The sequence below is a fragment of the Manacus vitellinus genome, unplaced genomic scaffold (genome assembly GCF_001715985.3).
Source record: "Manacus vitellinus isolate BGI_N305 unplaced genomic scaffold, ASM171598v3 scaffold_7_pilon, whole genome shotgun sequence".
Lineage (NCBI taxonomy): Eukaryota > Metazoa > Chordata > Aves > Passeriformes > Pipridae > Manacus > Manacus vitellinus.
Window position 1 is genome coordinate 16,611,328 of NW_021940813.1, and position 23,304 is coordinate 16,634,631.

General features: G+C 36.3%; 1 protein-coding gene across 4 annotated transcripts in view; it reads right to left on the reverse strand.

Annotated features, from left to right (window-relative positions):
• Positions 1 to 664: 664 nt before the first annotated feature.
• WWC3 (WWC family member 3) overlaps positions 665 to 23,304 on the reverse strand; it is a 98,319-nt gene continuing 75,679 nt past the window's right edge. Inside the window, exons 12-23 of one of the 4 annotated variants that reach the window (XM_018084244.2) lie at positions 18,136 to 18,256; positions 17,322 to 17,396; positions 16,183 to 16,269; positions 14,434 to 14,626; positions 10,393 to 10,560; positions 9,549 to 9,700; positions 8,711 to 8,870; positions 7,393 to 7,557; positions 5,993 to 6,085; positions 4,846 to 5,073; positions 3,989 to 4,116; positions 665 to 3,191 (exon numbers count right to left, since the gene is read on the reverse strand). In XM_018084244.2, coding sequence (XP_017939733.1) covers positions 3,125 to 3,191; positions 3,989 to 4,116; positions 4,846 to 5,073; positions 5,993 to 6,085; positions 7,393 to 7,557; positions 8,711 to 8,870; positions 9,549 to 9,700; positions 10,393 to 10,560; positions 14,434 to 14,626; positions 16,183 to 16,269; positions 17,322 to 17,396; positions 18,136 to 18,256 — 1,637 coding nt within the window. In that variant the 3' untranslated portion in view covers positions 665 to 3,124. Of the gene's footprint in view, positions 3,192 to 3,988; positions 4,117 to 4,845; positions 5,077 to 5,992; positions 6,086 to 7,392; positions 7,558 to 8,710; positions 8,871 to 9,548; positions 9,701 to 10,392; positions 10,561 to 14,433; positions 14,627 to 16,182; positions 16,270 to 17,321; positions 17,397 to 18,135; positions 18,257 to 23,304 lie in introns of all 4 variants that reach the window. The other 3 variants (XM_018084245.2, XM_025896225.2, XM_025896224.2) reach the window with 3 other exon arrangements.

The following is a 23,304-nucleotide window of genomic DNA, read 5'->3' on the forward strand; positions in this document are numbered from 1 at the left end:
TAAAAATAACCTAAACTCTGTCATACCCTTTGCGCCTTGCAAATACTGGATGGAGACAGGGGTCACATGTCCATGCCTGTGACATGTCCATGATTTTGCCTGTGCTCTTGCAGCTTAGGGTTGCAGAGGGAAACTGAGAAATGGCCTTTCTGTACTTATGGAGGTTTAATGTTTCCTTCGTGAAAGCAGCAATGAACTCCTGCCTAAAAAAGTTACCCAGTATTCTTTTGAGTGGTTTCCACCTTGGAATTAGTCATAATTACAGAACTAATAATGTCAACATGTTTTCAATACAAATCTACAAAGTACAAATCTTTGCTATGAAAAAAGGCAATTCAATGTGTTTTAAGTGGAGCTACCCAAGAATTCTGGGAATATTCAACTATGAGCTGCTGATACAGTTGTCCTCTTATCATGATTGATAAGCTCTTGGAAGAACATACCTGCCATTCCTTACACTCTGCATCCCTTTCAGGTCTTCAGTATAACCTCTCTAGGATCTCCAGTTTCTCAGATTTCTTCTCTTGTTTTTATTTGAAAATTCATTACATTCACTTAAATGACAGTATTATTCAAAATACAATTTTTTAATGAAAGCACCAGGAACATAGCAAATATAAAACATTCAAAAAATGTCTCTGATATATAACAAGACTCTATTTCTGTTTATGGCAAATTATTTTATTTTGTAGAAGAAATACTTTCAAATAATACAAAAATGACACAATCATACAGAACTGTGACAAAAACAAGAGAGATGAATACTGAATATGATAGCTCATTACCACATCAAGACAGAACTCATTACAGCAGTCAGAATCACAGACCCACAAGATACACTGATGACATCTCACAGCAGTCACAATTTAAAAACACCAACTGAACCCCCTGGCAGAGAGGCCACCAGACATTGCTCCTTTGTTATACAGTCACAGAAGAATTTACTGTAGAAAAAAGGTCCCCACCCCAAGCCCTGCTCAAAGCAGGCCTAATGCAACCCGGCACCTCCGGGCTATGTCCACTCAGGTCTTCATCCACCCTATGGGACAGAGTGCTCTGCCTCTCTGGGCAACCCCTTCCAGTACCTGACCAGCCTCCCAGGAACATGGTGTTGTCTGTTCTTAGGGCACAGCAAGTACTTCTGGTGTCACTGCATGATACATTTGGATAAACGCTACTATGTGACGGCCTCAGCTGAAAATGAGAAGCGAAATTCTGACTAACTGGTCTTTTCAAGTAATGAGCACTGAAAAGCTTGCTGTCCCTAGACTCTTACACAAACACTGCAAATTTCTTACACGATTTGGTTTTTATCTGCATAGTTTCTGAATACGTCTAGTTGTGCCCAAGAAACCAAATATACACCCACCAAAACTTAGTGGCAAAAACAGGTTTCGGGATGATAAATGATTTAGCATGATAAATGCTAAATATACTTTAATTTCACATATATATGATCGCAACACTTGATGCCTGTAATGATCATAGGCCATATTAGGAAACAGGGAATACTACCTTAAGATTAAATGTCTGTGTTAATCAACCTCATTAATTAATGATTTAGGTTTACAATCTTTTTTTCCCATTACTTTTTGCCTCAGCATGGATAAGTAAAAGTAAATCAATTACACTTCCAGGTTTTCCTGACCTTTAACAAGGTAACAGAAATTCACAAAGAGAACTTACTCACAAAATATTTGAAAATATTCTGATAGGTCTGTTTAGGTGTTGACTGTTGTTTGGATTTCCTGACATATAAAAATCTGGAACCAATCTGATATTTAATTAAAAGACAACACTATCTTCCTTCTAGGAGATTCCAGCAATTTGCAATATCAGTCTTGTGTTGGGCACCTCTCTTTGTAGGTAATGTAAAATTAGAAAAATATGAGAAACTCTATTATAGTAGCTTAGTAAAGAAGTATTTTTACATACTTGCAGGATGCAAGGACACAAAACTGGCATTCTCGGGAATTTAGGGTGACAGTCTTTCATTAAAACGAATGATCACAAGTAAAATTATTTCTAACCAGATTTTAGCTGGTTCAGCTAGCAATCAAGTGAGCTGTACCTTCCAGAATTATACAACTTCCTCGTGGAAAGTTTCACTGTTCAACAGAACTCGCATGCAGTAACCGCAAAGCACATCCTTTAGGATGAACATGTGTTTAAGCACCCTTACTTAAAGCAGCTGCTTCCCCAAGTCAGAACACACATGCTTTCCTGAATCAGATCAGAATCTTTAAAACTCTAGAAATTACTGTAATATTCCATTAGCAGTCTTTCCATAAAGCTCACTCACACTGCTCTTTTAACTCCCTTTTTATTAAAATGCAAAGACTTGTCACCCTTTTCCTTCCCCCGTTTATACTGAGGATCTAGTTAAGAATATAAAGATACTTTAGACACAACTGAAATGAAAACAATCTATTAGTGCACAGTAAGAACATGCAAATGAATTCTGCAATGTTTAACATCACTTCTAATCAGTGTTAAACACACTGCAGGTGATAATATTTTGCTATAACACAGACAGTGCTAAAGGATACAATGTACATAATAAGCTACAGATAATAAAGCTGAAAAAAGTGACAATTTTAGAAACATAGTATTTTCATTTCAGGTATCAGAAACAAAACCAGCTCAATGATTCCATTCTACTGTATGACAAATACTGAGGAACAAAATTTCAGTCTTAAAATACATCTTAAAGTAGGTATTTTCCTTCAAGGAAAAAAGGCACTATAAATAAATTACACTACAGTGAATTTGCCTGAACTCACTTTGTTTCTGTCTTCCAGCCTTTTAAGTCAAATAAAACAGCATAAAAACTGTACACGCTCTTAACAGGATAGTCGATCTTTTATAAAATAAGTTGTCTTCAGAGATGTCAGTTTCACAACAAGGAAAAACCAAGCCTTGTTGCAGTCGCTATTATAAAATATATATGTATATATATTTATATATATGTTTTTGTTTATGTTTAATTTTTTTTACTTTTTTTTATTTTTTACAAAACGTGTATATTAGCTTTTGCACAATTTTTTTTTTAAAGAAACTTGGCTAATCTAGGAACTTCATTAAAATAAAAGCGATAAATACTTCATGTTTACAATGCAACAGGTCATACATCATCAGCTGGCAGAGGAGGTATGTTAATCCTTGGTCTTGTAAAAAAAGCTATCTTCTCTCTGTGATCAAAACAAGAGAAAAAGGAAATAAATCAAACTACGTTTCCCCTCCTCCTCGCAAGAACATGATTTCTTTACTCTGGTTAGTGGTTAGTATTTGTTACTTATGTACTGAACTGGTGGTTTATTTGAGTACAGCAAACTTAAATACTAAACCTCACCATATACTTTTGACAGCATTCTGTCGAACACAATCACTATTTTTTTAAAATCTAGGTGGAAGCTTTATACAACTCACTGAACACCAGTCATAGCTGACTGTAAAAAGGCTTCGCAGGACAAGTCCTGCCAAGCAAAATACACTCTTGTACATTTTGCAATAATGTCTACAAAAAGAAGGGAGAACAAAAAAAATTGCAACACTGAAAACAGAGTCCAAAGAAAAGGCTTCTTGAGATAAAGCTGGAATATTACTGGGTAATTTTTAGGGAAAGTGTGTTACTAATGACATATATGTATTACATTAAACAGACTATGTGCATAGGCTTGTATTGAAGAACTGACAAATCATTTGAACTTAATAGCGACTAGACTAAGTTGGAAGAATCATCTAAGCTTTGTTTACATTTGAAGCTTTTTTAAATTTTTTAATTTTACGTGTATTAGAATTGTAACACTGCAATTTTACCTTAGCTTTGGCTCTTTGCAGTACAAAGAATTCAAAAGGAACTTCTGTGCAAATCCAGATACAAGACTGGCTATCACAAGACACACAGAATTTAAGCTAAATGTTTCAGAAAGCTTTAATGTCTCTAATTAACTGTTCCTATGCTATTTCAGTATGCATTATCACTTACCTAAAAGTCTGCACCTGAATAGGCTCCTTCTGATTTTGCCCACGCAACTGGTATATTTCTTTTGATGCTTTCTTTAGCATTTTTTCAGCTGCTTGCTCTTGGTGATGTTCAAATTTGGTCTGTCTGGTCTGAAAACAAGAAACATAATGCTTAAAATGGACATGTAAATATATAAAACACAAGAATACCCACATTAAAATAATGGATTTTTTTCCCACTCACCACAGTGAAACCATGCAAGTACATTGCAGATCATCTAAGAATTATAAATGCAAAAGACTGAGGTGCTTCATTTCTTAATGCTCTCCAGACAGATATGTATTAAATTAACAAAATTTACTGCACACAGAACTGTCAAACAAGATCTTACGATAAATTTAGTCTTTGTCTCAGATAATCCAATGACAATCTTATTTGTTGTGCAGTTTTCCCACCTTTGTCTACAACTTCTTTCTCCAAGAACAGGAAAAAAAAAAAATCACATACTTAGGGACATTCCAAATACTTGTAAAAAAAATCAAATAAGCAAAATTTCTTCCAAAGATCAAAAGAAAGACAATTATTAAAGTTCCAATAACAAATACCTAAACCAAAACAAATGAACAACAACAATAAATAAATAAAACCCAAAACAAAACCAAAAGTGCCACTGGCAAATCGTGCCATTCTCTAAAAACCTGTCCTCAAATAAATAGAGTTTGGTAACAATCAATGCAATAGTTTTTATTGTGCAAACTTCAAGGGAAGAAACTCACTGTTTCTGTAAAAAACAGCTCTATAGACATCTTGTCACGATCAAGACATTTTGTAATCAGAAATTTCTGAACACATTGAGTGTTTATATCATGGTACCATACCTGCCTTTCTGCTTCCTTCAACAAGTTTCGGAATCGCTCATCCCGAAGGACCCAGTGGGGTAGATCTGTCTGCCCTCTGAGCTGGGCATCTTCCAGACGCTGTCTCAACTCTCTCAAAACACATATCTCCTCATTCAGCTGTCTCTGTCTAGTTCTGGATGCCTGGAGATCCAGCTCCAGGTCTAAGGATGTCCTTGCCATAAGCTCAGCCAAAGATGATCTGCAGGACTGCTGAGTTATTAGGATTCAAATAAAATGCACAATTTATTACTCTCAATATGGTTTACTGGTCTTGCTTTAGCTGTATAGACCATACATTTTCTATACTTATTTCACACACAAAGTCTTTTTCATATGAAGTTTTGGAGATTATTTATATCCCCCAGTGAAAGGTTAGTTAGCTGTAGGGGTTTTCTGTATCATACATAAACTTTTTCAATTAATGCTTTCTACTACCTCCTTTGACAGTCTACTTTTGAATTTTTCTACTACCTCCTTTTACAGTTTCCTTTTGACTTATAAATATTTAACTAACTGAAGTTTATGGACTAAAATTCCATGTTATGATGATAATAAAAGGGATGTAATATGAAAAATTCATAATGAACTCATGACATCAGAAAATACTGTACTGAGCAAGATTCCTGCCTTTCTCTGCCCACTTGTTCCACAGCATGATGAGTGGCACAGGGGCAAAAGAAGAGCTTAACCTATTAATTCCTGAATACTTAGGTCTCAAATTTGTTAGGTTGCACGGGAGGGGAGATGAATGTTTTACTGCCATATTCACATACACTTCTCTGGGCCCGCACCCTGCATCATAAACTAGATTGTAAAGATTTATCAAACTTTACATCTAAATCAATACAAATTCAGTACCCATTAAACTGATTTTTGTCTGCCACACTTTTTTCCCTCCTTAATAATTGTTCACAACTGTATTTAACTTCTCCAGGTCTACCCTTTAGCTTAAAAAGCCCAAAACAAACACAAAACATGCCCCACCCCTCTCGTTACATTGCAGAAGCTTTCTACACTTCCTAAAAGGACCAGAATGCACCTGCAGACATCTAAAGCTTAAGTGTAATAAGTACCAGTGTTCTAGTAACCTAGTGAAAAGTAAAAATCCTCTTCCTAGGTATATTACCTGCTTATACCGTAGAGTGCGCCTCTCCAACGTATTCCGGACAAAAGGGGACTTCCTTGGCAGGGTTGAACTGTCACTGTCACTGCGATACAGCTGAGGAGAAAAGACAGTGAAAATAAGTTGCTTACAAGGTCATCTTCATTAAGAAATCTGTATTACTTTTTCTTTTTTTGGTTTTGAGACTTATTTTTTTAAATACACTGAAACTGTCTTGTTTTAAGCAACTGATTTTTTTTCAGTTTTAGTTATTTATAAAAATGTATATATAATAGTGCTTATATGGTATAGTTACAATAATTCAAGAAAACTTAAAATCATCAGTGTTATACAGATAAGCTCCACCAACCATTCTACTATATCCAAGACAAAAGAACCTAAAAAAACGTGGAGGGGGGATTTAGAAGCGATAATATTTAATCCTAAAGCATTTACTGTCATGGACACAAAGAATACAGTCTCCCACTTTTACCTCCCATCTGATTTTAAGTAAATGCAGGTTAAGTGATGGTGTTCAATGATCTTTTCCTTTTGGTGCTATCTGTTATCTGGTGTGCAAGGGTCTTTTACTCACATTTTCTATATTACAGACAGATACGTAATTCAGAAATCAAATTGAAAAATTTGAGAGTTTGTGTGCACTGTGCACAATGTAAGAAAGAACAAAAAACAGAATTTCCTTGGTTTAGGACAAAGCACAAAATTTAAAAATCATTACTGCATTTTCAAACTCAAGCTCTCAGAAACTTATGAAAGAGTATGATCAAAGCTATGTGTATTCCATCAGTGTTGCAAAACCAATACCCACATATCAATCTACAAAACCACAGCCAACTGCTTATAAGCCTTTCACCACTGAACACAACAATCAACTAATGTGAGTTGATCTTCAATTACTTGCCCTAGTGCACCCAGGAATCCTACGTTCCACTGCTGTAACAGGCACCCTATGGCTGATACTCATGACAGCAATAGAGTCATAAGAATATTTATGCAATAACCATAAGATTAAACATTCAGTGCCCTTTTCCAAATTTTTATAGACGTGAAAGTTAAACATGGCTTCTAAGCTAACTGTTTATATGCCTCATCAGACAGCACTGAACCTCTGTAAAGCCAATCACCCTAGCCTAACATCTGAGATTGCAAAGGGATAGAGCTTAATATCTAATTTATCATAGATTCTTAAATTGCAAATTAAATCCATCCAGGTTTAAACTCTTAAAAAGGGAAACTCTTCCCCACTGCTATGTTTAAATTCAATGAAAGATTATTCATTACTACTAAAAAGTAGCATAAGTTTCTTATAAATGCAACGCAGCCTTAAAAAGCAATTATCAAAAACATATATTATATTTGCATGGAGGCCCCTCCCCCCCTCCTTCTTTTTAAGCCTTACTCACTCTGCAAACATATTGACTTCGTGCTCCAGGGGAGAAGGTCTGGGAACGAACAATGGTGCTGCTTCGAACAAAAGCAGAACCCCGTGGCCTGCGGCTGGTTCTCTCTTTTGGAATAATAGCAACTTCTTCAGGAAACAGATCCTCGGTGTTAGTTTCCTTATCCACCTAAATTTCAATGAAGGAGATTTTTTTATTTTTTCTCTTGTAGCCAAAACAATCAGGCATTTCAACAATATCAAAAGTAAACAATTTGCTCTGCTAGCCAGATTCAAATCTGAATGAGCACTGAGAACAGAGCATGAATTACCTCATTTTTTAAAAAGTTTTAAAACGAGGTCATTCAAAATTTTAAGATTACCCTTCAGAAGCCTTTACTGCAACAGTAACAATTATGAGATGCAGTTATAACATGAATAATAGCTGCAGAGCACAGGGACTGCATTCAGGACTGGCAAATAAGCATTAACCAAGCTACCACCTGATCTCCAGCCTCAACAGAAGAAAACTGAGTCACTTTTCAATAAGAACAGTGACTGAAGCAAATAGCCACCTTAAAACTAGAAGAAGTTAAATGAAGAGAAGGAAGGGAAAAAAAGGTACTGAAAGACTGTTCAAACAATTATACAAGAACACTAAAATATTCAGAAAGACAGAAAACATGGGCTATCTAGCAAAGTTTCCAAACTTTTAGTTAACTCTCTCCTCAAAAGGAGGTATGATCTTCCCTAAAAGTCAGCACAAATGGCTTATGTTCCTCTACTTCAATGAAAATGTGCTGATTTCAGCTTGTTCAGGATTATTTTTAGTGTCTCATATCTTGAATAAAAAAGATTTTAAATACATCAGTTTCAATACAATTATTCCATATTATTGTAACACTGAAACAGTAATGCAAGTCTTAAAACATTACACTTCCTTCTTCACAATTCCTTCAAAATTCTTATTTCTAAGAGCACTGGAAGCTGATCATGATCTTTTCTGTTACAATTTCAGGTAAACACAGAAATTGATACAGGTGCATATTTACAGATTATGTAAAGGCCACAGTAAAAATAGTTTGCCTCTTCATATAAAAACCAAATTCTATTTAGAAATAACTAGCAAGCAAACAAAAAAACCCAGCCCTAAAGGGGCAGTGCTAACAACTCAATAGCAACACTGCTGTAATGAAGGCAGTGCTGATACAGGGTTGTTAATGTAATTTCTGATTCTTTTCTCTCCTGATCAATTCAGACTCAAACTCTGGGAGCAGAGGTAACACACAGTGTGTGGGTGAGGCATTTGGCAGTTTCTGTGCTGCAGTGTCTTCTCTCATTACCTTTAGTGGTGGAGGCTGCATTTTTCCAGAACTGTACTGGCCTGCTTGAGCCGCAAACATGTGTCCAGCTAATGAATCCCCACAAAATGGCTCTGGATAAGGAGGACTAGTCTGGGTGCAATTACTGCATCCACTGTCAACAGATTCTGCTTGCCAACTCCTAAAGTCAGAACATCACAATAATTTTGCAGGTATTAAAAAAACTCATGCAATTATGCATCACGTTTATGTATTTCATTATCCAAGTCAGTTTATCAATTAAAAGTATTATTTCTCCAATAAAAATACAGAATTTTCATAGGTAGAACACAGCCTGTTTGCATTTCTGCAGGTACAGAGACGTAAATACATTTCATAGCAAAAAAATTCACCTTCCCTAATTTTCTTTAAGCATATGTTCTGGTCTTTTTAACAATACTAAAAAAAAACATAACAAAAAGAACACCACCACTCATGTAACAAACTAGGAGTATTATTAGGGATGAAATCACAACCCTAATATTTTCCCATGTCTCCACAAAATTTTATTTATTAGTACAGGGCTATTACAAACCCATTACAGTTGCCTCCCTAGCAAAGTTTCTGTATAATAAAATGTTTTCCCACTCCCCAAATTCCAAGTCCTCTAAACTCAACCAGCTATTCGAGTAAGGTTTTCTCCTGTTTGCACATCATGACAAACCAGAATTTTATACTTGCAGCACTAACAGGGAGCAGATCTCAGAATAAGGACCTACTGTACTCCTTCTCTATTTCAAACTATACCCATAGTTTAAATATCTTTGATGAGGTATTAATTATTAACTGTTTCACGAGGCATTAAAGCAACCATTTTTACCTTTCTGATATGGCTTCTGCCTGATCTTCCTTTCTTTCCATCTCCAAGATTTCTTCCTCTGTGTACTCCAGCTTCACTCTCTCTTCTGCCAGCTCTCTCTCAACTGCTTCTAGCTGGGCAGTGGTCCTAGCTAATAGGGCTGTCACTGCATCCTGAAAGGTAAATTAGACTTCAAATAAAACTGTTCGAAAAAAAAAATATACTTAATGCATATTATTTAGAGAAAACAGAATAAAAACAAAGCCACTGTTCCTTCAGAAAAAAAAACAACAAAAAAACCTAAACAAAACCAAATAAAAACACAACCAAAAACCACAACAACAAATAACCCAAACCAAACCACAAACAAAAAAAAAAATCTGCCCTGAATCTTAACGATCAAAAAGTACGTGGTGTTCAACCTGTCACAGAAACTGGGCAGACTTTCTCTCACTGTGGAACATCATCCAGCAAGATAGTCAGAAGAGACCTCTGAAGGTCACCTAGTCTGATGTCCTGTGCAAAGCAGGCAAGGCATCATAGCCACCTCAGGTTGTCCAGAACCCAGTCAAGGGCTGAAAAATCTCCAAGGATGGAAATTGCACAACCTTTTTGACAAGTTCTTCAAGTGTAGAGGCAGAAATTTTTAACAGTTGGACTGGAAATGTCCATACAAACATACATAGGGTACTATCTCAAGCACCCGTCTGGACATGATCTAGTTTTAAATTATTCTTCTGAAATCCAGCTCTAACCATAAGAGTTAAACACCTCAAAAACCTGCACCTGAGATAAGACCACAAACAACCACACTGAAGGTCTTATTTGACAAATAAATAAACAAATCACTCTTATAGAGCCATACTGTTTTAACTGTAGTTACATTTCCAGAAGACTGAGGAATGCTGTCTTCACACTGGTTTTTGGTCTTTGCTCTCTGGGGCTCTGAACCAGTGAAGATCTGAACAGTATACCAGTGAAGCTGCATCTCACCAGAACTCTCTGCATCCGTCAGGTTTATCTGAGCAATGCCCTATGAAAAACAAAAAGCATTGACCAAAATAAGATAAACATTCTCTGCAGAATAGACACCTTCTTTCAAGCGTGTTTTACTTACAATGTAAAAGCCCCACTTCACCAAATACTGTCTCTCTTTAAAAGAGACAGTTTTGTTCCATTGTGTTACGATGTCTAAGATTCTGAATTTCTTGTCTCTTGCTTACTATTACTACCAGGAAGGATTGGAGTAGATATTAAATTTTTAAAGTTGAAAACTTAAAATTGTATGACTGATGTATATATGCTTGAAACCTGACAGCTATTAATATTTTATTTTTAAAACCCTCTCAATTACATACTTGATTTCTACATTTGCTTAAATTATGATAACTTTAACAATGTTACTTTAATTTGTGGGGTTTTGGAGAGAACTATATTCTGATACCCTTCTGTTCTCTGGTCCTCAAAGGCATCTTTTAAATGGAAAAAAAATGTGTAAACTAATTCTTTTCCTGCCTATTTATATCATAAGATTGTCAAATGAGCCACAAAGCTATTTTTCCTCTTTGCAGGCCATCCTTACATCTCCCAGATTCATGTGAAAAGAGGTTTAATGGAGGCTTCCCACTAGAAGTGTTTCAAACTTTGAAGTAGCCCTACTCCATCAGAGAGTGTACATGTAAGAAATTCTCAGTGGTGTTCACCTAAATTAAGAACAGCTGTAAGCAAATCTATGCTGCCTATTTTATTTATTATTTTTGTAATCAGTTCACTAGCTGGACCTACCAATGATTTTATATCAGTTAGCCTTTGAGTACTGCTTTTGGTTTTATCTGGCTATCTCTACAACCTGTTCATTTCCATGCTAGTGGACCACATGCTAAGAATATTTTCATTTATATCACTGTAAAGTCCTGTAAGATGGTTTTCATCTCTCATAAACCAGCTGGATACAATGATTCTAATAGTAAAGGCAGTAGGAATTGTACACAGAAACTGCATTCAACTTTAAGCAGGTAAAGAAACAGTTAATTAGAAAACAATAATTCAAAAAACATTGTATTGTTTTTCCAAGACAAATGTTCCCTGGGGCTCTGTTTAAACAGGTGCATAAAGGACAATGGAGAAAAGGTTTTGAGACTAACAAAATAATGTGATACCGGGATACAGCATGTTACTGAGGAAGTAATTTCATCTCAGTGGCTAGGGAGATGACTTTTCTTTTTTCTACATAAAATAGAGATGTCTTCTAATTATCTATTTCCTCTGATGCAGCGTATAAAAGAAATGTGTACCAAATACTGATATTTTTATATCAGAGTTGGAAAATGTTTAAGACATTCTGAGCATGGTTTTAGAAGTAGAGAGTAAAAGTCTTCCTGCTATCAATATTGCAGAAAACATATACTTAAGACATCTGATACTGCCCTACACAGTGCATTTATTAAGCAGCTAAGCAAACCTGCCAAAGAAGCTGTCACTACAAAGTGAATCACTAATTGAGTAGAAAATCACCATCAAATCCGACTGACAATTATCAGTACTGAAAGGATTAATTAATATTTCACCTCTCCCTCAAGATTTGGATGAAGAAGGAAAGGATGAAGAAACCAAGGTGGGTCTGCTAGAGGTCTGTCACAGGTGGGTCTGCTAGAGGTCTGTCATGTGCCTGCTCTGACACATTTGTTAACAACTTGGATGGCAGGAGAGTAGAAGTATTTATGAATCTCTCTGTGACATCAGATAGGCGTGTCTCTTTATGAAAAAAGGATCAGAATTTAAAATAATACTAAAAATGGGACAAACATTCTGAAATAAAAACACAAAATGCAAAACAAGTCTCACTCAAGAAGAATTCAAATAAATTAAGACATGGGGAATAATCAGTTGTTCAGGGCTGTAAAAGATCAGAAACTCAGAGTGAAACAGCAATGCTGTGTGATTGTAAGAAAGGCATTCACATTTCTTTAATGTTTTGTCAAGAACTACATATGCTAATCATGGAAAATAACAATTCCCTTATCTCAACATTGATGAGGCCACCGGGGAAGAAATAAGCCAATTTAACCCAGAAAAAGGTCTTTCAAAGCCATGCAGTGCATATGAGTAAAAGGCTGAGGGAATGGAAAGACCATCCCACAAGTTTAATATATTTATTTCTTTATAAGTGAAGTTTAGAACTATTTGACAGAATTTATTTTTTTTTAACTCTGTTATGTTCAAATACTTGTATAACTTAAGATAAACTCCAGCCTGGCTTCTGCATTTAGGAAAACATTACACTGGCATAATCTAATTGAAAAGAAAGTAGTCATCAAGAATTTGAGAACTTTATGCATTACTAAATAGATGGGATAAACGGTAATCTCAGTGGAAGAGACCTTGAAAGACAAAGGCCTTGTTGACAGAGACCATCACAGCAGTTCCAAAGAGAGATAGGAAATCATAGAATCATAGAATTGATTGGGTTGGAAAAGACCTTTGAGATCATCGAGTCCAACCCTTGGTCCAAATCCAGTCCATTTACTAGATCATGGCACTCAGTGCCACGTCCAATCTGCATTTAAAAATCTCCAGGGATGGTGAATCCACCACCTCTCTGGGTAGCCCAAATGTTTTCTCAGTTTGAGAAAATGCTCAATTTGCTAAAGAGAGTAATAATCATAATGTTTAAACGGATACTTCAATGCATCTACCTTAAGAAATTGTGACATTGTTTCTCTCCTTTTGAGTAGCATTGCTAACTTACCTTAAAGTATATTACTAGCTACTGTTAACAAAGATATTTCTGACAAAACTACACTAAGACTATGAAAAAGAAAAAATCCCTACCAATATAACATGAAGACCTATCTTTTTTTTGGCAATTCAGTAACAGCAGTTAGAATAAAAGTACCCTAAACTTAGATGTACCTGTGCCAGTACCAAGATACTTTACACTTAAATAGCTATTTAGCTTGCCATAGGAACAGGCTATACCAGTATAAAGCATTTTACACCAATATGTCCAGCCTGTTCTTGAGATGCTTTCTCTTTCATTATGTTGTAGTGCAAAAATGACAAAATGTCCTACTACAGACAAGACCTTGGGTCCACTTCTGTCAGTGTTCGGACCTCTATTTATGTAAGATGCTACTTAGTTTTAAAGGTGGACTATTAAACATGCACTCTTGACTAGATTTGCTCAAATAAACACCTCTTACCTAAAGCCCAGCATGCCAGTGAGATGCCTGTACCACTTAACTTCTTTGACAGGCTTAAAACTTCTTTTCTCTAACCCATTCAAACCCCTTGCTGCAATGACAACTCACTTCAAAACAGCCAGGACACACACAGGCATTACAGTTCCATGCAGAAATGGAAGTCTTGAGCACACTGTAGTCTAAAAGTTGTCAGATTAAGTCTTTTAGGAGAAATTTAATTTTTTACACAGTGTATTCCTTCTTGCACCAAAATTTAGCAACAGGAGATTTTCAACTTTCCACAAAACAGACACTTCTAAGAAATGCATTAAATAAATAAAAAATTAATTCCTTATCTACTAAATCCCATAGCAATGAATGTAAACCTTACATCAATTTTCAACATGCCTCTGCAATGTAACAGTAAACAGTAGAACAGATTACTTTTAACATGGCTTAGAACTCTCCAATTCTCAACCTCTGCTAATTTAGTAAGACTTCATGTAACCCCAAAATACACATATTTCAACTTTTTAAAAATCCCACCTTTTTATTCACAGAACTATACTTACATATGTACACAAATGGACACATTAACATGCAATTCTATCAGAACTTCTTACGGAAAAACAAAGACTTCACTTTCTCTTTATAATCTTAAAAATTATTCCTCAAGTAACTTTAGTTTCCCATATCAATGGCTTTTAAGAAACAGAACCACTTACCAATAGTTCTTCTTGTTGCTGATGATCAACTGAACAGATATACAGCTGCAGTGATTTTAATTTCAAAACACTTGAATGCACAGGGATTCGGAACACTTCATTAAATATTAACGGAGTTTGGAATTCCAAAGCTCTAGAGCAGTAAGTGGTTGGTGTGCCTGACTCAAGCGGTGGCAAATAAACTCTCACATGACTGAGAACATCAAAACAGACAAATAGCACAATTCAGACAAAGAAATCTATTTTGCATTTCTCAAAATTAAGTTATGTTAGTGTAACACCTACATTAAGAATCTGCTCTGGGATCTCATCATCACAGAAATTTACTTTGCATTCTTAACACACAAGATCTGCAAAGCTAATCCAGAAATGCTATATTTTCTAACTAAAACTATTTTTTTTTTCAACTTGCTGCTTAACAGAGGCACCAAGTGGCACTTGAGCTGCCCTGAGATATCCAAGGCATCTACAAGGAGCTAGCAATTATGACATAGGAGCTATGGGAGAGCTACATACAGCTCTCCTCTGAGCAGCAGCAGCTGGAGGCCGGGTGCTACACTATGATATTTCATATGGAAACACATGCCTATATTTAGGCAATTGAATTACCCCATAAGTGTCACTAATCCATTTCTTCCTTCCACGAACTAACCTTTTGTTTCCTCCTTAAAAAATTCAGCAAGGATGGCAAAGAAATCTGCAGTCATTGCATCCATCTGCAGTCTTAAAAAACTAATTTAAATATCTCATACCATCCCATTTGAGACTCCAAGCCAAAACCAAAATCAACAATCATTTTCATCTGACAGAAGGCAGCAGAGCTACTTAGAGAATTGTTTCCATGTTCTCCCAGTCCTGACTGCTTGTCCAGCCCCTGTAACATCCTATTCCTTCCCCCATGCCAGCAAACAGTTTCATGGCACTGTGTTGTGAACCAGATTAGAAAACTTAATCTGGGCTAAACCTACCAAAAAACTCCCACAAAATCTCAAGGATTAAAAAATCCACTCCAGCTGAGAGGCTCACTCAACTCCACTGCACAGCTGCATGAACTCTTATGGCACCACCAGAGAGGGGCTGACACTGGCAGGCAAATAAATGGTTAGAGGACTATTGGAAGAGCTCATTATGGTGGAACTGCAGCACTCGAGTGTGGAGCATCAGTTAGTTAAACAGATTCACGTGCTGTAAAAATTAAGAGATCCAGCTCCTCTGCTCACTGGCTGCTGCAGGTGAACTTCTCCCCAGCTGGCCCAGCGCCTGATCCAATGAATGCACAGTTGCATGGAGGAGTTCATTAAACTGGCCAAAAGTTTTTTCTGCTTTTTTGGTAAAAGAAACTTATTTTTTGATAAAACCAATCGATTCACCCTGCAGCAATGCAATTTCTTAAATCCAGCCCAGGTAGGGTTGAGAAGGATGGAGAACAGAACTGCCTTTCTGATCATTTAGACGCCTGATTGCCTTGACAACAATGTCCAGCAAACCTCTTGGAGTAATAAACATGCATAATAAATATGTAAGAACATAGGTCATTAAAGACTACGCTTGTTACTTGACCATTGTGACAGAGGTTCTATGAAAGGGACACTTTGTGTCCATAAAATTAACCCTTTCCTCATGAAAACTAAGACATATTATCTTCTCCAGAAATAGCTTAATTTTGAATGAAAGCAAATAAATCTACAGTATTTATGACTGTGGCACAAAACAAGCAAAGATCAGACTCTGGGTGAAATTTATGCTTACATTTTGCAGTTTTCTTTAACAACCAGACTCGTAAAGTTCTTCAGCTGTAATACATGTACTAACAGACATTCACTTCCACTGTCATGCCTGGAAAATAAATTTCCTGTGTTAGTCACCAATCATCAATATTTTGCTTAAGAAATAGAGATGACTAGAAAGATTTAAAGAATATAAAAGCACATTTTGTTGTTAAACGAATTTCTTAGACAAATCAGTTTCAATTAAAAGCAATTATAGATATCACATTCTGGTAACAGAACAGTATTAATAACACTAGCTCCAGTAACACAGTTAATAGAACTAAGAGAATTAAACATTATTCAGTTTCAAAAGAATAAGTTGCCTTACACTATGCCTCTTGATAACAAACAGGTTTTATAAACTACATTCCTTAAACAGTCACACCACATGCTTATATGTGTGTGCATGTGTGCACATGTGTAACAACATATCGGTTACATTAGACAAATCAGTCTGCATTATTTTCATGGGTTATTGAAAATAAATTTTAAAATTCTACTGTTTCACATCTACATGAATTTTGAAATGGCACTAACAGTTTTGAGATTTACAAAACTTCCAAGCTTAGGAATTAATTTTCCAAGAGGTAGAGACAACTCTGGAGGGCTGCCTAAGATATGACATCCTGCCTTGCACAGCAATAATTTACCCTTTTGCACGTTATTCCCACTCCCAACAACAGTGTGCCATAAGCACAGGATTTCAAAGCCGTATTTGGGAACTGTGTTCCTATTTGTGTCTCTTTACCTGTGACTTTTCTAAGGTAATCCTCCTTTATCTGGCATAAAAAGATCTCGCTTACAGAGACATATCCCTATACCCATACTCATACTAATGGCTGAAACAATGAAAATAAATGCTACTGAAAGAAGTAGTGAAGGCCCTTTCAGCAGTCAGCATTGAAAGGATGAACTGAATGAACTGCGGTTAAGGCATATCCCCAACACAAAGTGGCATGTGACTAACTAATCTGTACACACACTAAACGTCAGCTGTCAGTTCAGAAACTTCTTAAAAATACCCACTGAAGTTCAGTTCATTAAAAATTTAACAAACCCAAGGAAAGTAGTTAGCAATTTCTGCAGAGTTGACAGCGAGAAAGAGGAGTAACTACTCACAGAAATCCAACATGTATTTGTGGTTCTTCATTACTGGCAGCATCACCATAAACAGGCTCTTCCAGATCTTCATTCCTGTGGGAATAGACAGTACTGTAAACTACATGGTGACCTAAGCTGTTAAAACATAATGAAACTAACATTTATTTTGTGATTTGTGGATACAAGCAATTGTTTGGTAATATAGGAAGGACTGGTAATGTAGAAGGAACTGAGACATCTATTTAAAAACACATAGCAGTAGTAATTTACAGTTGTAAAAACTGAAGTTTTAGAATTACTTTTTCAAGACATTTATGTTATTTTAATATCTATTCGTCTTCCATTTCTCTTTAGCATCCTCCAAACCTTATCTTCTTCCCAGTTACTGTTTAGTGTGTTAAAACAATTGTATTAAGTAACATGCCTTATGCATCCTTCAATCACTTGGTCAACCTACACATTTTTAGATTTTTAGTAGTTTGTATATTTCTTCCTCTCAGTTATACTTTTATCACGTGCTACTCAGAATTTTAAGTCTCACTCTGTATAAGTTTATTTTGTTATAGATGGTTGAAGTAAAATTACTGATTTACAACTAATAACCTGAGAAAACTGTTTTTCAAGGGAGAATGATACGGTGTTAAAATGTTGTGAAGATGACCATGGGACTGCATGTAAAAAGCTTCTCTCCTTTAAAACTTGCAATCTAGTATTTCTATGTTACAAAGAACTACGAATGTTGAAAGCCTATTCAGAAATTCACAACTAACTCTTTTGGATCATGTGGTAGAAAAGGAATATTTCCAGCTTACTATGCATTTATACACCTGACCTTTTGCTTAAAGCTTCAAACACGCCACTGTCACTAGCCAGTGAATGATCTGAGAGACATGCTGAAACTCGCCTGGCTCTCCTCTCCGATCTTCTCCCACTGTCTCCTCGCAGAGTTACAGCTGTCACGGAGAAAAAAGTGAAAACAACATCAGCTCAAGGCAATTTCTTAAAATCAAACAAGAAACATGTATTGTATCAAAACTAGCAACAAAAAAGCACAAACAGTTCACTGATTTTTCATCTAACTTTAAATTAAAAATCTAGAATACAATTGACCGGAGATTTTCTGTGGGAGAATTAAGGAAGGAAGTTTGTGGGCAATTGCTCTCTGACAAGACTAAGTATAAACCAATTGCATTGTTACTAAATGTTTTTCTCATAGAATAATCCCTTCGTAAAGGAAGACTTACATTAATTCAACATACGTACACATGATATCCTAAACTTTTCAGATTTACCTACTGAATATACAATAGGTTGAAAACACAGAGACTAATTCTTTTAAAAAGTTATCTGATAAAACAATGTGAGGTTTTGTTCTCATTTGTTTCCTAATACAAAATCTCAAAGCATACTGTTTATAACATCACATAATAGCAGCTTTATTTACAGTCCGAGAGGCATTATCAAAAAGAACCAGTGCTTTCCAACTCACTCAGACCACTGTTTTTTCAAATTCTTGGTGAATAACTTTGACTGGGGGAAGGAGGAAGCAATATTCAAACCCCTCTTCCACCCTTCCCTGAATCACCAGCAACACCATAAATAGCAGCATTTTCTCATTGTAAATGTACCAACAAAAATTATGTTATACATCAGGTTTTGCACAGGCAAGTAGGTATAGCAGCTACCAGTCCTTTAAAGTACATGCACAAGCAGACATGATCAAGAACTGGATAGGAAAGGTTTCAAAACTTCAATGATAGCTCCTAACTTAAGGTTGTTTTCTTCTGAGTACTAGCGAGAACCATTAAACAGACTTGCGAAGTGCAGTTTCTTCACTGTGCAGTGAAGAACTACTTAAGGTTCAGTGAACTATCCTCAAAGCGGGAAAGCAATGGAAAAGAGATGCCACTTCAAAAGTGGGGAAAGCATTTTATTTGCTTCTGTTCATGCTTAAGAAACTTAAGACAGCATGGAAGCATTCACAGTTCCAGCAGAGTGACAGCAGCACAGAGCATATTGCGTGGGAGACAAGCACCAGCTGACATTCACAGCTTACTGCCCCCAACCAAGGATGAAGCATGTCTTACTGAAAGTAACAACTTCCTGAGTACCTCTGTTACACATTATCTTAAGGCATCAAAATCTATTTCTGATACCTACCAGTGAGTTTCCTTCAGCTGAACACCAACCCACGACCTGAGCTCTGCCTGCAGAACCCAGTTGAGGTGTGGTGAGCCACCCTCCTGCTTGGTACCCATCTCACCTCCCACCCAAGCACCACCAGGACAGGACATCAGGCTCGGGAGCTCAACAGAAGTCTTACAGATTAACAACCATGCCACTGTGATCAACAGAAGGCTCTGGCTGAGGTCACTGTGGGACTGGCAGACAGGGTGCACCCAAGCCCAGCAGTTCTGTGCTAGCCCAAGGTACATTTCTGTTATCAGGCCACTAACAGCATCAAATACCCAAAGGTGTTACAAAAATCACAGTCTTGTTTGGAGCTAAAATTCCTGTATATCAGCAGAGCAAGTTCTCTGTCCTTTGGATTCATAAATAGTCCTATGGACCTCTCCACATTCAATGAAGGATTTAGTCATCATCAGCTATGCAAGAAACTTATCTGCTGGCTAGGAGCAGCCCACTCTGCACTTGTCTCTGTGCCTGGAGAAAGAACCACCATTCCACCCCATCTCTAGGTACAGCATCCTACCCTTATTGTACTTCATACATTGTGCAGTGCTGCTCATGGCATGCTCACCACAAATGAGAGCCAAGTTCAAGCAACCACACAGAAAGCAAGGAAACTATTTGAACCACACTCTCCTCTATATCACTTGAACTAAAGTTATGGGTTTGTGGGTTGTTTTGGTTGTTTGTGTTTTTCTGGGAGGGTTTTTTGGTTGGTTGGTTAGTTTGGTTGGTTTTTTTCTTTTTTTTTTTTGTTAAAAAACTTTTGATTTGGTGAGCCTACCTCAGTTCTGTCACTGGTACTTATGCAGAATCAAAACCAGCACTCTGTAGAGACATCTATAGAAAAACATATCAAAGTTTCCCAATAATTTTATGTCACTAGAAAGATGCTGAACAAAAGTGCACAACTTTTTCATGAAAGTGCTTCTATAATTTCTGTACTAATATCAACAAGTTACAGTAGGATGACTTCTTTTTGTAAATAAGCCCTTGTCTCACCACTTATGTGAACACTTTGTATACAGGTACTGGACAAAGGACCTTGTGGACTCTCTCCTTTGGAAGTTCATGTTCCCAATTTGTCTGGAAGAAAAAGTTGGTTTCAAGCACCAATACAACGAAATGAAAAATCAATAATTTCTGGATAATCCCAGCAAATTTGGGAGAGATGCACCAAATATGCCCTTGATTAGAGGGGGAAAAATCAGCAGGAAAAATTGGTCAAGATGAAAAAGACATCAGATTTTGGTTTAAACAGAAAAAGTTTAGCATAGGTTACAGACCTTGCAATGCTGAATTGTTTAAAAATTAAGTTTCTAAGACAGATAATCACCTTTAATTTTCTTATTTAAATAACAAAATCAGTGAAGAATGTATATGATTTTCCAGACCTACTGGGTGCCAAAGCTTGATAAATATAAGACAGCCCTGAATAAAAGAACATTCTCAATGTGATTAGTTGAAAAAGCAAACTCTGGGTGCCCAAATTTTAATTAGCTATTAGCTAAAAAATACATAAATAAATCTAAAGCATGTTTCACAAGCATAGGAGACTACAAATACTGCATGTCAGTAAAACACCCTCCTAAAAACTAATCAGATACAAACTGACCTTACCTACCAAGATGCTGTCAGGCATTACTATGATACAATAAAGCTGAACATCAGAGACCACTTCTCCCAGGAATTTAACTACAGCTGTGAATGTATTGTTTAGTTGACATCGCAAAAAAATTAAGTATGCCAGAATGATTAAACAGATACAGCACAATATCAAACAAAACCAAATGTAGCAAAATCTCCTGTTTCTTCTCATGCAACTCAAAAAAAAAACAAACAACCACCAACAACTAAAAAATAACCAACCACTAACCAAAACAAAACAACTAGCACTTCACACAGAAAAACACACTGGGAATTACAGGCAAAAACAGCACAATAAGAAATTTCAGGTTCACTTACAGTGAATTTTTCTGTTTTGCCGCATGAGAAACAAGACAAAATGAAAAGCATACAGTGATAAATCACCTTTTAGACCTATGACGGTATTTTGCAAACAAGAGATTATTTAGGCACTAAAAGAAATTAGCACATGAAAGATTATTTTAGTATAGATTAGAGATAGTGAAGATATGAAACCCCACTATTTTATTAACACGTTTCCTCCCACTCCCAGCTTTATAAATATGATGGATTTAACTTTTCAAGCATATTTCCTCCACTCACATATGATAGCATATTTCACAATGTGTCCCTGTGACAGATGTAGAACAATAAAACAGCAGATCAGCAACTAAACATCAAAACTGCAGTTCCTGAAAAACCCCTTGAACTTGCTCAAATGCTGTGTCAGTGCAAAGTACATGCAGTATATTCAGTGTTAATCCTTCCAGCCCCGAAAACCAGTGAAGGAAGAGGCAAAAGATTTGTTGGAACGAAGACTTACTGGTTTTACAGCGTCGCTTTATGCTACCAGACCACTGGGTGGCAGCAGCAGGGCACACTGCCTAGGACCTCACTGAAACTCAAAACCCCCCCAACATCTGGGGGTTCCCAAACTGTAATATAAGAACTGGATGCTCCATCAAATTCTTCCAATAAAAGAGTACAAAACCAAAATAATTTCAAAACTTTCAACTGCTACTTGCAAACAACTGTGTTACAATTGCAAACCACCAGCTATGGAGTGTGAAGCAAAAAGTAGTCAAAAATCAGAAAGGTTAAACAAAGTTTCTAAATCAATCATTTTCAAATGCAAATACTAAAAAAAAAAAAAAAATGTCTCAAAAGAAGGCAGCCTGGTTACTTTTGAACCATACAATCTTCCTCAAAAAGCAGCACAAAATAGCCTGTTGTACATAGAGAAAAGTTGTAACCCCAGACTAGGAGCTGGACACCACAGCACTGACAGCAGGTAGCACAGAGGTTTTCAGAGAAATGTGAAATGTGTGGAAACATAACAGAGAAAGAAGAAAGGGAAAATCAAAGCAGGAACTTGACCCTCATCCTATATTGCTCCCTAGGCCCTCACACCAGGCTTCACTTCTAGGAAACACGTACGAGCTATAAACGAACTACTTGGATATTTTCACTTACCACAATGGATGAAGACATGCTGTGGTCTGATTTGAGGTTTAAAGAAAGCCTCAGGAAGCCTCTTCATGGCACTACTTTAAGCACAAGCTTACATGCTGGTCTCTGGAATTCTATTTATTTTGGTCTGAAAGCTACAATATGGGCACTAGAAATGTTTACAACTAGTAGAAGTAAATTCTGCAGCAGTATCTTCTGGCAATGCTAGCTGCACCAAGGAAAGTAGGTAAGTCTAGACTCAAACACTGAACAATAGAGGCTTTTTAGCACAGTAGCAATGTTTTCTTTATAAAAATAAAAACCTGAAAGTTTTTCTGTAGATACTGCCAATGTTCCTTCAAATTATCACTTGACAAAATAAGATTTTGGCAGGATAAGATGATACATTCTCTGGTTATATTTCATATTATTCCTGATGTCCTAAGTCCCAAATGCAACATTTTACACTACTGCTAACACAGAATTCTGTAGATAGAAATGGGATGGGAATCAAACCTTTAATATTAAAAAGCATTTCTCTACTGGTTTGATTTTATTAGAAAAACAAGCAAGCCAACACAAAAATGTTATCATGAAGGAATACTCTCATATTAACAGCAGTTCTTAATTTGATTGGTTAAAACAGGAAAATAAATTTGTCATGTGCTTGTATGCTCAGGTTTTTAATTTTGTTTCATTTTTTAGAATGTTTTCTGTTTCCTCTTTTGATCTCTCT